General features: G+C 36.8%; 1 protein-coding gene across 2 annotated transcripts in view; it reads left to right on the forward strand.

Annotated features, from left to right (window-relative positions):
- Window positions 1-1041: 1041 nt before the first annotated feature.
- Window positions 1042-17043, forward strand: part of cttnbp2 (cortactin binding protein 2) — a 46873-nt gene continuing 30871 nt past the window's right edge. The window contains exons 1-2 of one of the 2 annotated variants that reach the window (XM_077248871.1): window positions 1042-1332; window positions 4327-4434. In XM_077248871.1, coding sequence (XP_077104986.1) covers window positions 1252-1332; window positions 4327-4434 — 189 coding nt within the window. In that variant the 5' untranslated portion in view covers window positions 1042-1251. The remainder of the gene's footprint in view (window positions 1333-4326; window positions 4435-17043) is intronic. The other variant, XM_077248873.1, reaches the window with a different exon arrangement.

A 17043-nucleotide genomic window follows, 5' to 3' on the forward strand; every position in this document is an offset into this window, starting at 1 on the left:
GAGAAGATTTGATGAAATGTTGGGTTGGCCGAAACCACAAGTTTGGTAAGTTTGAGTTGAATGTAAACATAAAACATGGAAGTGTGTGTGTGTGTGTGTGTGTGTGTGTGTGTGTGTGTGTGTGTGTGTGTGTGTGTGTGTGTGTGTGTGTGTGTGTGTGTGTGTGTGTGTGTATGTGTGTGTGTGTGTGTGTGTGTGTGCGTGTGCGTGTGCGTGTGCGTGTGCGTGTGTGTGTGTGTGTGTGTGTGTGTGTGTGGACATGCTTTCTTGAATCTTAAGGAACAGGTAAACATTGATCCCATACCATACCCTTTTTTATATATAGGCTACATATTTTTTTCATTATAATAATGATAAAACTGAATGTTTACCTATTAAAGTTAGATTTAGCAGAGCATCATTGCACTAACTTTATTCTTTATATCTTGCATCATTTTGGATTGTCTGTCCTGTCATGACTTTCTCATCTTGAGATGAACATTGTTGACAGATGTTTTGACCCCCTGCGTCCAAATAATGAGCGAAAGACATAGCCTAAGTGGTAACCTCATTCATTTCATCACTATTCCCTGTCATTTTGAATAGTTTGCTATTATTTTCTCTCATCACCATTGTGGGCAGCATTCATAAAGTTATTTAGCCTAATGAAGTGCAGTCTGCTTTACATTTGTGTTCACATGCTCCACACAAACACTATGTAGGCTATAACATTAGGGGATTAACCATCAGTTTCCTTTTCATACCTTTTTAAAGTTTTATACGTAAAGGCCTGTTCAGTGAATTAGGCTATTGCTCCCTTGAAATGTTACGTGGTTCCAGGGGTATCAAGAATGTCATTTATTGAATTGAGGCTACATTTTGAACGAAATACTCAAAGGCATATCAGATAACGTTAAGTTCCACTCACCATTATAATCTCTTTACCACATCTTCATATACAAATCAACTGGCGACAGAGAGGTTAACCCAAGCAGTGCAAAAATAGGATCGCGTTCATGTCACTCCCTCAAAAGCTGTAGGTTCACACCTCTTTTCAGGTTTACATCTGGACTGAGCTGCACAACCTGCGCCCCGTCAAAATCTAGTCCTCACCGGTCATTCACAGCCCTACTCAACACATTTACAGCTGGAAGATGAATTCTAGGCTCTCTGCGATTCTTTTGCAGCAGTGTAATAGTTAAATCAGTGCCGAATGCGTTATTTGATGTGGTGTGTGGTGCCTAAGCTTGAACAGTCCTCTACAGTGAGAAGATGGCGTCGGACGGAGCGAAAGGGGAGCAGCCACCTCCGCTACAAACACTGGTAACCACTGGCCATGGAAGCGTCGAGGCGGTGAGATACATTTACGCATAAAATGACATCTGTCTGCCGCAATGAATGCTAATTATAACATGAATGAATGGTGATAATAGAATAGGAATCGTCCTGTGCTGTGAATCATAACTATCTGTGGATGTGTCACGGTGGTCCGTGTGTATGTGGAGGAGATTTAATTTTTTTTTATTTAATTTTTGCGGGGTACTTTGTTGTGCTTTCACATTTAGATATCGTTTATCTGGGACAGAGCCCAATATTGTTTAAAATACGATAATTATTCCTTATTGTTTCTTTAATGTGAAGATGCGCGCGATTTGATATGGTAAGCCTAGAAGATGGTTACCTTACAATTATTGAATAACACTTAAGGTGATCTGTTTTGTCACGTTTCGAGATACCATACAATGATAATTGAAATCGATTATCAATTGCTTTTTAGTATGGTTAAGTGCACAGTGTAATGTTTAGAATCATTAATAATATAGATTGTATTCTTTACCTAATAATAATAATAATATTATATAATAATAATACACACATACATACATACATAGCCTACATACAGAATAAAGAATACATTCCCTTACGAAAATTAACCATGGTTTTACTTAAAATAAAACCAAAAAACTATGGTTGCTATAGTTAGACCAAGGTAACCACAAATTAACCCTGGTTTTGCTACACTAACCATGGCATTTGTAGTAAAACTGTGGTTATACAAATAGTAAGCAATCTGCCCAAAAAACATGTCTACTACACTTTTAGTATAATAAAACTATGGTTAATTTGATGCATTGTGATTATAAGGCTGCTACTTTAATTGAATTGAGTTTCACACATTCTGATGACAAGTCAACATACTGTATAGATAGAAAAAAAATCAATATTACCCCTTGGAGAGATGCTATAGAGCTCTCCAGTACAGTTGCCTGAGGTTCTTCTTGCTCAAATGTATTGATCTGCATGCAGTGTCTTACGGTAAAGGGTGGTCTTTAGTTTCAGTAGTAAGATTTGTCATCATCTTACCATCCATCTTCATATTTGATTTGCATGACAGAAAAAAACACCACTTTAGAGTGCTATACAGCCAGCCATATAGTTTATTGTTTTAGCAATGCATGGAGTCAAGTGGCTCAAAATGTAGTGAAAAGAGAGATGTAATGAAGCGGAGGCGGGTTGGGGATGGGGTGGGGGGTGTTCACTGGAGATGTTTCTAAATCGGTCTGAATTTTTGTGACTCAGCTGGCATAGTTCAGAGTACTGTGTCACTCACCGATCTGAGCTGCTTTAACTGCCCGAGGCCCCTTTACATTTAGAGTTGGGTTGAACAGGTGCGCAGACTTCAGCGCTGCCCATTGGCCACTGGTGTTAAATCTCTGTCTTGTGCATCTACCCAGACACCTTTCTCAAGGGCTACATACCCTTACAAAGGTATGTAAGGCCCATGAATGGTTTATTTTGGAGGGAGCTTTGTTTAACAAGTTTACTTGAGTGGTCTGACCCCATTTATTGCCAATATCGCTTAAAGAAAAAATTGCCTTAATGGCTCTGCATCGTATTCAAGCAGGGATTGTGTGCTCAAGAGCATCTCTCACCGACCAGTATTGACTTTTTTTCTTCGACCTCAGCATACTAAAGTATTGCTTTATTTGTGGATTCTCACGATTGGCTGGTGTTGCAAGTCTTATCCAATTTCTCATTAATTTCTTCAAGAACAAACAATGAAAAACAAAGATGATAGTGACTTACATCTTTAAGTTGCAAGAAACCTTCAGTTTCAGAAGTGAATTATTTGATAAAATCGCAGTTAGGATCATACCTGAAAGGCTGGACACATTTTGATTAACCATTCATTACTCTCTTATTTTTCATCACACTGAGATAAATCACATGTGCTAGTTAGTCCTTCTCAAAGAGACTGACTCGTGAGAGTCCTTACTTGCAATGGAATGGAATACATATGGAATGTAACATTAGAAGTTGGTTTTTAACAAGGTAGACCTTCTAATTAAGCACATAATTTGTGGAAAGGTCACTAGAGTTATATTAGTCCTAGTTACAGGCCCTAAAAATGTGAAAAATCAAATAGTCACAGGAACAAGTGGTACTTTTTTGGGGTTTTTTTGGTTGAAAGCTCAATCATGATTTTTTTTTTCTTTGTGATGTTTTTTTCCCATTTTCTGTTTTTTTATGGCATACCCCTCATTTAATTCTATTGTAGTGTAAAATATTGCCTTCAAAAGACAGTATCACTGCTATTTAGTTATGCTGTATGTTATGGTAAAACAGAATAAAAATGCAGAAATAAACCATAACAAATACTATAACATATATGTCTGTAGGGCATTATAATTTAAAGGATGGTTTTATAAAGCTGTATAATTCATGAATTGTTTTATTATTAGCTCATTAGACTTTTTTTAATTATTGAGGCGATAAGGAAAAGTAGGTCTCATTAAACGCAGTACTTGCTTTCGAGATGAAGATGTACCATTTATCTTTTCCTCTAGTTTTACTTATAGAAATACACCAATGTATTATAAACAGATATTTATCTGCCGATCATTGCCAAATTATAACCATCTGCATATCAGATACAAGCATGAAAAAAACAATAAACAATGTAATAAAACCTAATATATATATTTTATTTGAGCAATATCACTCGAGTGTGTACAACAACAATACTCTTGTTTGTGTAAAACATGTAAATAATTTCACAGATTTAGGGACAAAATACATATTTTAATAAAGATTTGTATTCATTTATTTTATTGGTGTCGGCCAAAGTTGTCCAGATCATTGCATCTCTAATTACTACCCCAGGGAACTCAGACAAGACTGGTTTGAAAATTAGTTGGTTAATATTTCAGTAGAAAAAACTTAATGCTGTGGGCAGTGAGATTGGTGCCCACTCAACACCTTCTCTGCCAAGGATCTAATAGACCATCTGAGATATGCAGTGTCGTTTTCCTGTTACAAGGCTCGTCTTCTTGCTCTGTCTTTCAGAAATGCGAGCTGAACATCGACAACCTGAGCAAACCAGAGCTCCTGACCCTTCTGAGCATCATGGAGGGAGAACTTGAGGCCAGAGACCTGGTCATTGAAGCTCTTAGGGTGAGTATGAAATCTCTGCACCTGTACGCCCTACTTTTGTAGAGAATAACTGTATCAAATAACAACATTCTCATTATTGACGGCTGTCACAGTGTGTGCTGCATATGCTCGTGGCATGTAAGAGCAGTTAGGCACATAGGGTATCTCAATATGCTTTACTATAAGTTTAAAAGGGTTGAAAGTGGTCCCATAAATATTAGAAAATAAAGTTTCTGATGACTTTAATGAAAAATCAATAAACCATATATTTATTGCTTAGACTTGCATATGTAGTCCATTTCCTCTGTCTAGATGGGTTTTTTTAATGAGATTTTATGGATCTTATGCCTTTTTAGTTTGTTTCTGCTCAACCGGATGTTTATATTTTGGGCTGTAGCCACCATAGATCAATATGGGTTTCACAGTGTCCAATTCTAAAATATGGTTCCCTTCAGCACTGAATATTTGGTACGTATCTTTGTTTATATTCATCTAGTTAGTTTAGTTAGTTTAGTTTATTTCGGTCAACTTCAAAAGACAGAATTTTTTTTTTTTTTAAATTACAAGCCAACTTAAAATTTAAAAGAAATTAAAATTTAATCATGGTGTAAACAATATTTTTAAAAGAAAAAAAAGTTGCTTGACCGAAAAGGTGTCAGCTGAAGCTTATGCTTATTGCGCCGATCCTTTTTACATTTAATTTATTTTACACACAACACAAAAACACCAAACACCAAAGTCATCTTGCGTACATAAATAATGACTAAAAGAAAAAGAAGCTTTTAGCATTTATTCAGCTTTGTATAATGTAAATTTTTTTTTAATATAATTTCTTAAAGCTACCTATGGATTTCATCATAGTTTAAATATATATATTTTTTACAAATTTTAGCTGTGATTTCACCAATACGCTATCATTTAAACGTTTGTGGGCAAGAAGATAAAAAAAAAGAAATTAATATATTTATTCAGCAAGGATGCATTAAATGGATACATTTTAACCAAATTGGTTGTGACATAAGATTTTCGATTTCAAATAAATGCTGTCAATTCATCAAAGGATCCTGACAAAAATGTATCACAGTTTCCACAAAAATATTAAGCAGCACATCTGTTTACAACTTTGATATTAACAAGATAGGTTTCTTAACATCAAATCAGCATTTTAGAATTAGATTTCTAAAGGATCATGTGACTCTGAAGACTGGCGGAATGGCTGCTGATATTTCAGCTTTGCCATCACAGGAATTAACAAAAAATATTAAAATAGTAAAGAGTTACTTTAAATTGTTATATATTTGACTAAATTACTGCTTTTACGGTATTATCGATTAAATAAATGTTGCCATGGTGAGCATAAGAGATTTCTTTCAAACATTTAACAAATCTTACTAACCCCAAACTCTTTATTGGTAATGTACTTAAAAAGTTGCTATATGTTTTTGACAATCCGGGCACATTTTATTAAAATAAATCTTATGGAGATAGAAAGTGTTTAGGGCTTGGCAAAGAAGCTGAGTCAAGGGGATTGTAAAGTCATGGTCCAGAATTTGTCCCTATTAATCCTTGCATTAAGGTCAGACGTTCACAACGGGGTAAGATGCCAAGTACATCTGATTAAGATCAAAAAAGGATATACCTTTAAAATTGAGGTCAGGAGTGTCATTATATTTTCAGGTGTTCTAGTTCTGTGTGCTTGCGAGTTTTCTAGGCCAGTGTATTGACAGAATGATGGGCAAATTTTCTGTATCCAGTTTCCATCTCAATCTCCTTTCCTGTCTATTTTTGCTTAGTTTGTGCAAGTCTGTGATGTTCGCTTGTGTCATTCCCCCTCTTCCGCTTCACTGTGGGGTGGTTTCCATGCATTTTAGAGGCTGCTCTCTTTGTAATTCTGTTCCCCTGGCTGCTAGTTTTTCCCAGCTGGTTTCCCCCCCTGCGGATATACCATCTCTTTCTCTCCCACCCTCATCCCTCGTTCTCTTTCCGCAGCAACCAGCTCAAGCACAATGGTCTTGTTTGTTTCCTTAGGGAGATGGTGATAGGGCCAACCACTATGCCGACTTTTAGACATACCAATTTAAAAAAAAAGCCAAATAATGACATTTTGTTTATATTCTAGCCCATATTGTAAATACTGCATTTGATACATGATATATGAAAGCAGCAATCCTATGCATTATTAAGAAGCTGTCAGCTGTTCGATTAATTAGCGAGCTGAAAAAACTCTGTGCAATGTATCGCTTTTCATCAGAAACAATGGCGAGACATAGGCAGATTAACTGTGAAGTCACATGCCTACAAATCCTCGGACCTGCATTCAGGGCCAGCCCATTATTTCCAGTCACATCACTACACCTCAGTTTTTGAGTTCATCCCAAGAAAAATGGATGTTCTTTGGTGCAGATAGATCACTTTGAAACCGTGACTAGTCCCGTATGGACATCTGGATTTAGAATATAGATGCTCGCAAGCCATTACGTCTTAAGTGTGCTTATTTCCATTCATAAAGCCAAAAGAGTTGAGTGGAGCAATGGATGAACCAGGTCTGTGTACATGGCAGGACTACAGAGTAACCTCTGTCACAATGTTGTTTATTAATTAATCTTCATAAGTTTGCCTTTATGTTATTTTTAATTTCCCCGCTGAAAAAAACAGGCTTCTCATCTCTCATTTGTTGGATGGTTAAATGTTGTTGGATGGTTAATAAGTTCTTCATTGTAGCAAGAAACAGTATGTCTCTGTTCCAAAACCTCTTGGGGTTACTTTAGGTTAAACGTGCAGTGACTTTTATCATTGTTCTGCGAATTTTCACAGCCAAAATCCAGTCATTTCAATAGAAATCCACGCGGTTGAGGGTGAAAGATTTGCTGTGTTGACCAACAGACAGCTGCTTGTTTGAAGCAACTTCGCAACACTATTGACAATAGTCTACCTTTTTTTGTCTGCAAATTTTGCCAAAATTTCACTAATGTGACCACGTCTCAATACCTCCTTGAAATAAAATCTCATCAGGGACTGATTTGAAAGGCTCTACATAGTCATAAACTAGTCAGAAACATAAACAGTGTTCCTCATGTGAAATGCACATGATATTTGAATGATTCACAAACAGTATCAAGGAAGTTAGGTGTGCGCTTGTTGCTAAGTTAACTCCACAGTACTCTAATCAGAATAAAATGTGTAGCACACAAATATTTTTGATAATTTTTTTTTAAATATATTTATTGTTTTTGGTAATGAATGAATTATAGGTATATTTTGTTACATTTATCTTGCTTCTTCCTGTATCTCATGGGACAGTCTTCACATTGGTAGCACACCTCTGAATGCCTTCAATGCTGCCTATGTACAGAAGGCAGATCTTTAGGTTTTGAAGCAGAGCCTGTGTGTACATTTAGAGCCAAGTAGTTCACTGCTAGTCTCCCTTTTCATTTTTAGCTTACTTTCTTTGTGTAACCAGGTGTTGTTTTACCAAAATTTATTAGAGCTTTGGCAAAAATCTGACCTGGAATAATAGACAAAGTGAATTGGAGTAGTGTAGGCTATCTGGTCGTTTTAGCTCTATTAATGTGATTGGCTGCTTTTCTGCCTATGCCGCAATGATTAGTTGAAGCCGTTTCCGAAAACACTCTCTAGCATTGCCACGTGAGATAATGTCAGGTCATCATCGCTGAACGAGACTGGATACAGGTTCATGTATATGAGTGATTGTTTGTGACATTGAACATGTTTAGCCTATTATGTGAAAGGAATGCATATTTACTGAAGCCGCTTCCCCAGTTCACGTTCAAGTGGCTATTACAGAGAGCGATGTACATTTTTATACATTCTATTTGTGGTAGATGGGTAAGAGTTATTTTCCTGTGTGACACGGATAAAAATAGAACACAGACACACTGTTGTCTGTGTACAGGGGCCAAAATGAACACTCGCCAATTCCCAAATCACCACTGCCCGGTAACTTTACAGGGAACTGCAATACATGGCTTAAATTAAATTATATTTAAATCATATTTAAATATTATTTTATAATATTTTAGTTTTTAATTAAAAATGTTATTTCAAGGGCCTAAAACTAACTTTTTGTAAACACCTGCCAATGGCCAGTGACTTAAGTAAATTTACCGGCCATAAATATTTTTTAGCGGCCATTAAACTGTTTTTGCAAAAACTGACAGTTATGACCCCAAAATTCTAGACAACAGTTAAAATTCACAATTCTCTATTCTAATTTCAATACCACAGCTAAAACTATTAGCCTAACTAATATCAATTTAAAACATCACTCAAGACAAGTAACAGTAATTTTTTTAGGTAGATACATTTAATAAAGTAATCAAATGTCAATAACACTGAATAGTCTTCACTGTATACATTAAATTAATCAAATAATTCATTAATTAATTAAAATTTCAAAAGTTAATCACTCATAACTCAGAAGCAGGGAGTGAATTTTTTTTCTTTGTCCTTTTTTGTTTTTTTTAACATTAGAAACACAGATAGTAGCAGAAATATTAGGCTACTGTCACTTTAAGACCTAATGCAATATACTGATAATTATACACATGCGTTGTCTTTCTCGGCTGTTTATGTTCACTCAAACCATAACCAACTGTGTTTACTAGGATTCTCGCCAAGGCAGGCATTTCTTTACAAAATTTTGTGTGAATTTGTCCATTCAAGCGCAAGAAGATGTGAGAGAGCATATTTTTTAGTATTCATTATGTCTAAGACAAAGGCCTTCTGGAGGCGTACTTCGGATGACCTCATAATAGTATTTTATATATTATATTATATTATAATTGGACTCTGTCTGTAGCTCTAAATATTAGTATCTCTGAATGCAGCATGAACATCAAAGAGAACAGCTTGGAGCTGTTTGTGTTCTGTCAGAGTATTTGTCTCTCTCTTTCTCTCTCTCTCCCTCCACCCCCCCTTTCCATCACATTTTACATTCTATCTGTCAAATGCAAGAAGCAGAACCATAATTCCACATGCACGTGTCTGTAAGATCCGCTTAGCTGATCCTAATGCTGCCATTCAGCGAGGCAGGTGACAGTCAGCCGAGTGTTTTTGCGTGTGGGTGGCTGGATGGATGGACAGAAGCGCATGTTATGAGAATATGAGAACACTATCCAAACAGTTGAAAATCACTTTAATTTATGAACCCCTATCTGAGGTATTTTCCAGCACCCTCCCGTTTATTTAGAAGAGCACTCTCAATCATTTGTAAACACGAAAGATAAAGAATCATTGCAAAGTACTGGAAATTCTAAGTAAGCAGAATAAATCAAGCACCACACGCATCGAGTCAGCCATTTTGTTTGCTTTTACCCTAATGGCTTTCTTTTTGCCTGAACAATTTAAGCAGAATTTACCAGAAAAGATTCTTAGAACTAGTATCCTTCAAGCTTTTTAGTGCAGTTGTGTGCAGAAGTGAAAGAAGGGGGGGACCACCATTTCATAAAGTCCACTGAGTCATCAAATGTAGTAGGTGGGAATCAATAGAGTGGTTTTGGTGTCCAACAGGCAAAAATAAAGAATGTTTACAAAATTAATTCATTTGAGGATTTTGAAAATGTCAAAATTAATTTTGAAACTGGTTTAGCCGAGGTTAAAGGAGGCCTGCATCACATACTTTGCTGTGTCATTTTGTACCTGATGTTGTGAAATATGATGGCACGGTGGCAGGAAGCGTCCCATTTGGGTGATTAGCTGTTTGAGTGATCGCTCAGGTCATGGGCACCATGTTAACTTGCTGTTATTTCTAGCTGGAGGCCAGATGAAGACCAGCCTCGTTGATGTGACACCCGCCGCTCCAGCAGACTCTCTTTGAGAGAGATTAGGGTTATGATGTGGAAATGTTGTCTTAACCCTCACAGCCTAACAGCACACAGATGTCCCAATATCATTATTAATATTATCTATTATTAATCTCTCACATTGTGTCCTAAGAGAATGGAATTGTCCTGATGCACCATAATGCAACAGATTTACTAGATTAGGGTATTGAACAGTATAATGTTACAAAAGTTTATATTAATTAAATTGTTGATCAGATGGTACAGAAATGCCCTCAGTCTGGAGGGAAAATTAATACATATTTTATTTGTGATGGCAGATAAACAGATTTACTTAGAGTAGAAAGCATTTTTAAATTGACACAAATGAAAGCTGTGAGACATGAGAACAAAGTCTGTTTAATATGTCATTTGTTTTGTACCAAAACATAATGTCCTGTTTCTTGAGCATATTGGAATGATTTATGAAAGCTCATGTGACACTGTATTCAGCTTTGCCCTCAGGGACAAATTACATTTTAAAATATATTAAAATCGAAAACAGTTTCTTTGAATTGTAATTACATTTCACAATAGTAAAGTTTTACTCTATTTTTGATCAAATATTGACTTGGTGAGCAATCTGAGCGTAAGAGACTTCTCTCGAAAACATTTCCAATCGACTCCCAAACTTTCGAATGGTGGTATGTGTGTAGCAGATTAATGTTATTTGTAAAGTGAATAACTTAAAAAGGTGCAATCCGATCAGCCCGGTAACGGTTAAAATAAGTAGATTGGTAATAATCAGAGGTTACAATGTCTCTTCGTGGTCAGGACAGTTTCTGTTTGTTATTCTATATTGGAAACATGATGGGTTAGAGACATTGTGACAGACTTCAGGGGTATCCAGCACGAGCAGGCCTTTGTCGATGTGTAGTCCTTCTGGGGCTGTTTCTGAAATTAGGCTGAGACAAGATCCTGCTAGCATACAAATTGCTGTTCATAGTCCTGCCAGAGCAGAAAGGTAAGTGTCTAATTGTCCTTGCTTACCCTTAAAACTGGCTGCCTTTAAATGCAACCCATTCCATTTTTGGCCATTGTGTTGCATCTTGTGCTGTTGTCTGAGAGCCCCTAATCATCCTTTCTGAGATTTAAACCTACAACCTCTGGGTTACCAGCCCAGAATCTTTAAAGACCACCTGTGTAAAAAAAGAAAAAAGTTTTTTATGTTGTTTATATGTCTAAGTGGTGTTTTTTATATGCTTTAAGACAAACCATGTGCAAATTCATAAGTCAACACCATTGCTGAGTATTTTCTCCTTAGAACGGCAGTGAACCAAAGACAGTCTCAAAATCGCGGTTTGAAATCGCCAGTGTTTCTTATGTCACAAACTACCTTGTAACCAATCACGTCAACGTGCGGGCGAGCTTTAGTATATCATTAACTATGCTGCAAAGTCTGAAGAGAAGCCAGGTTAAAGCGCTATATTTTTCTGTTGATATGGAAAATTGGGTACATTTAGCTATATAGCGGGTGAATTATGATGTATATTACGATGTTATGATGAACTGATGAACCTAAGGATACTAATTTTTAGAAGGCAGCTGTCTTACTGTGAGATGGCGAATGGGAACATGGTTCATGTAACATTAACAACACATTATTAGCTCTTTGTAATGTAGTCAAGCAAAAGGCTAATCATATTAATTGCAGTTATGTGTCCATCGTTGTAAAGAGTGATACCATTGTGCAGCGTTTAGGGCATCTCTGAGCTGTTGCGAATGAGTGGAGGCGGGGCTAATTTGCATATTCACGGATCCACGTGTACTAAATGAAGCAAGGGTGTTTACATTCAAGCTAAGGCATGAAGGATTTTTTTCACTGGGGAAAAACATTTTAATGTGTCATTTTGATGATCATAAATGATTTTTAAGGGAAAAAATTATTGACTACAGGGGGACTTTAACCACTCAGTCACACCACCTTTGTTTTTCCTTCCTCAAAACTTTACAGCAAAAACTGAAATGAGGCAGAAGCTGAATACTCGTTGTTTAAAATGTCAGTTGGGATGAGGCCGGGCTGTTTCTCACTGGGAGCCGAATAGCAGTTTAGTCACTTTATGTGCCAGTAACTAGTCTGCTGCCAGAAACTTATATTTCATCAGACTTTGTTGTTGTCAGAGTCGTGTTTTTTTTTTGTGTGTGCCAACCTTAGTTATCTTCTCATGAAGATGGCCAGACATCTCTATTATGAATCCATTTTAAAAAGTAAGTAAATAAGCTGTACTTATGTCAGCCATTTCACATGATTTGCAACTTGCTAGTCAATTGCTGGTGGTACTATTGGGAGAGACATTCTCATTCTAGGGGGTATTTGATTGGACAAAAGTATGTGTGGTGCAGGATGAGTCTTTTGTCCATTTTCCCATAAATGGGAGTGTCCATCAAGTTAACAGATGTTCAGCTTTTGAAAAACACATCTCTAGATATTTCATTGTTTTTCATTCCACTTTATTGTGTTCTGTGTGAAAGACAATTTTATCTGCTACTGGGGGTAAACTAAAGGAGCCGAGGGTCTGCCGTCGGGCGACGTCAGGCAGTTTTTGAGCGTCGGTCCGCTTAGTTTTGGTGTGTTCTGCACCATTGGCTCTGGTTGGACGCTGTCTGTTTTTTTTTTTTGTGGCTGCTTCAACATGTTGAATCTGTGTTGGGCCATTGATGAGAGAAATCTGATTTGCTTTTAACATTTTAGACTGGTCTAATTTAAGACAAAAAAGTAAGACTGGTTCCCCCTTGGCTAACTTTCCTTTACAATCTATGTTGCCATGGAAACAAATAAACTGTCAAGTGCTCTAGATTCACAAAAGTGGCCCGGCCCCTGAGCTAACAGACATTGACTAAACGCCACAGAACTCAAGTTTTGATTTCACAGGCCTTTAAGAGACTTTCTCTTTATTCTTGAATTTCTGAACTGTTTGTGTCCGAGAATTTATTATCAAGCCAAACCGTGGCACAGATTCGCACTTCCTCTCAGACTACATTAAGTACATCCTTAAAATAAATATATTTGTACTACTAAGCTACCCTGAAGGCTAAGAAGACATATATAATGTAGAATGAAACTCCTCAGGCTCATGGACATTGCTTAAAGGGTTAGTTCACCCAAAAATGAAAATTAAGTCATTAATTACTCACACCCATGCTGTACCAACCCCGTAAGACCTTCGTTCATCTTCGGAACACAAATGAAGATATTTTTGATGAAATCTGAGAGGTGGATCACTGCTACATAGGCTGCCAGAGGGAATGAAACTTGACGGCCCAGAAAGTCATTAAAGAACATGTTTAAATATTCCATGTGCCTACAGTGGCTCAACTATAAGTTTATCAAGAGACGAGAATACTTTTTTTCCGAAAAAAAAACATAAATAACGACTTTATTCGACTATTCCTTTTCTTCCTTGTGGGCCTGAGACGAGAGTTCAAGAGATTTCCACGACGCATGCGCGAGAACTGAGAAGAGGACGTTCTTCTTCTAATACTTCTTGTTCAGTTCTCTCGCATGCGTCGTGGAAATCTCTTGAACTCTCGTCTCAGGCCCACAAGGAAGAAAAGGAATAGTCGAATAAAGTCGTTATTTATGTTTTTTTTTCGGAAAAAAAGTAGTCTCGTCGCTTGATAAACTTATAGTTGAGCCACTGTAGCCACATGGAATATTTAAACATGTTCTTTAATGACTTTCTGGGCCGTCAAGTTTCATTCCCTCTGGCAGCCTATGTAGCAGTGATCCACCTCTCAGATTTAATCAAAAATATCTTCATTTGTGTTCCGAAGATGAACGAAGGTCTTACGGGGTTGGTACAGCATGGGGGTGAGTAATTAATGACTTAATTTTCATTTTTGGGTGAACTAACCCTTTAAAAGTGATGAATATCTTTTTTCCTGAATATTTCATCAAACCAGTTAATAATTTCCTGGACTGGTGTAAGAATCTGTTCTAGTATAGAAACAAGTCTACAGTACTGTATGGTGCAATCCTTTATTCATTGGCTGTTTGAAATAAGCTGACATGTTTATGAAAAGTTAGTCATCCATTTTGAGCTTGTTTTAGCTACTTGAGGAAAACAAATATTGTCACCCAAAATGGAGCTGCCTACATGCCTGTAATGAAGTGCAGTACAGATAAAATGCGCTGTTTATGTGACACATACATGGTCTGACTCTTGAGAGTAGTTCTTATCAACTGAAAATAGCATAGATATGGTTATGTTTTTATATGTGGTTACATAATGAATTGCTATATGAAAACATAAGAATGTTTTTTTTTTTTTTTTTAGGAAACTTGCATGTCTGAATCTGTAAGGTTGTGTGCAGGCTATGGGTTTCGCATGTTTATTGGCTTTTCTTAGATTGGTCTGTGGAGCTCCTCAAAGAGATGTAGTTCATTCGAGAGGGTAATTAAAATAGGCCACAAACATCATTAGAGAGGCATGACCAGTTTTAGCGTTCCAGCAGTGCCTGTCGATCTAGAGGCGGAAATATACTGAAACCCTCTCAAGTTCTGTTTCAATGACTTGGTGGGAAAAAAAACCCACCATCCCCCAACCAACCCCCCACCCACAAAACCCTCATGGATTCAGCTGTGTTAAATAATTAAAGGATGTATGGCTTCCTTATATAATGGTGTTGCTATAAATACTCAGCATATGTGGGGATATATCTGTTGTGGAGAAATTTGGTTCCTTCATAGTAGTCATATATATATATATATATATATATATATATATATATATATATATATATATATATATATATATATATATATATATATATTATATTTATATTATATCTATTGGGAGAGACATTCTAATTCTAGGGGGTATACCCTAGGGGGTATTTGATTGGACAAAAGTCTGTGTAGTGCAGGATGAGTCTTTTTTCCATTTTCCCATAAATGGGAGTGTCCATCAAGTTAGATATTTATTATATTTTAGAGCTGCACGATTTTGGATACATTTTTGTTTCAAATAGAGATCACAATTCTGAACCGACAACTAAACAAAATAAAATGTAATTTAGTAGTGGTTCTGACAAAATGTTAATTGTTGCAGTTTATTTAAAAATGTTAAATCAATTTAAATGAATTCTTTTTTTTATTGGTTTGAATGAATTATTCAGTGATTCACTCATAAACACTTAAAACGAAAAATCTTGAATGATTCAATGAAAAATAAATTTTTAACAGTCATTTGTCTTGTAATGATGTAATGGATATAATCGTTATATAATCGATTTACTCTATTTTGATCACTACTGTACGTAGACATCAGTGTTTATACCTGAACTATAAACTTATATCCCAGTACTTCTGTGATGATTTGTAACAGAAATAATGATACTGTGTTGTTGAAAAGACTGTTTGTGAAGCCGTTTCATACCTATGCATGATAACTGCTCTCTCTGGGTCACACACACACACACAAACACACACACACACACACACACACACACACACACACACACACACACACACACACACACACACACACACACACACACACACACACACACACACACACACACTCACTCACACTCCAGTTTTGTCTTCACATTTTAGAGCCTCTGTCTCTAATTGCAAAGGAGAATTATATACTGCTACACCATGCACTCTTTCTCATGAGTACACTGTAAATTCCTCTGTAAATAATGAAATTTGCTTTCGCAGCCAATCAGCAGGTGTTTTGCTTTATGTGTGGTGTGCGACTGTGGGTTGTGGTTTAATCTTCCTAAGTGCATCCTGTGAGGAAGTTAATATATGGGTTTGTTTGTGTGAAAACCTCAATGTATGCTTAACAGGCACTTGTCACTATAGCACACTAGGGGTACCGAGCTTTGCCTTTCTCTTGTGACTTGATGATTCACTCATTTATGGCAACAGCTTCTGAGCTGCTTCTCTTCAAAGAATCCAAATAATCTTTTCTCTTCTGTAAATGCCAGTGAGCCACTGCTGTGACCTGTTTATGTAAGAGCTCCATGTGGGGCTGAACTCGGATGTTTGAGCCATTTTGCTTCGACTTTGTCGGGAAGAGAAAATCAGGGTTAGTCGTGATTCATTGCTTCACATTGTTCACAGTACGGAAAAATGCCCCAAGTGGTACACATTTATGTTAAATACGGGAACATTACGTGTGCTTGAGCGTATGTATTAGTATAAAGTGTTTAATCCAGGTCAAATACCTTTATCCTTAAATATGGCTTAATCTATCCCCGTCTCTCCTGATCACCCATATAGAAGATGTCATGCCGCATTTGGGATGTATGCAGCAAAAGCATGACTGGCTTTCCATAAGTGAATCCCAAAGGAAAGCCGATTTCTGTGTGTGTGAGTGTTTCGCATCAGAGTAAAGCAGCGCCATGAGCCTAATATGAATCTGACCCAGAAGTGAATATGAATGTGGGAGTATGACAGCTCCTCTTTACTTCACGAGCAGTGCTGTATGTAGTAATATCTCGATATGGCATCAGTGTCTTGTTATTTTGATGCCGACTTTCCTTCCTCTCAATAGAGATCAAGTTTGTTTCACTGTTTTTCCTTTGTTTTGACATTCCCTGCTGAAAAGTGTTTATAGGCAGCTTGTAATTAAATGTACAGGGTTTCTTCATTGCTGGAATTGTTTGTTATTGATTTAGTCTCTTAACTCCGTCAGTTCTGCTTCACTCAGCTGCGTCTCATTAATTGGATTGCTACTTTTAATAGATATTTGACAAATGGCACAATGTAATTTACCTTATTTTGCTTGAACAGATGTTTCTATCAAGTCCTCTGAGGTAAGCTGATCAGTGAAGAGAC

This window comes from Siphateles boraxobius, unplaced genomic scaffold (assembly GCF_051911475.1).
Source record: "Siphateles boraxobius isolate OS27281-9 unplaced genomic scaffold, OSU_SipBor_1 31, whole genome shotgun sequence".
NCBI classification, from domain to species: Eukaryota; Metazoa; Chordata; class Actinopteri; order Cypriniformes; family Leuciscidae; genus Siphateles; species Siphateles boraxobius.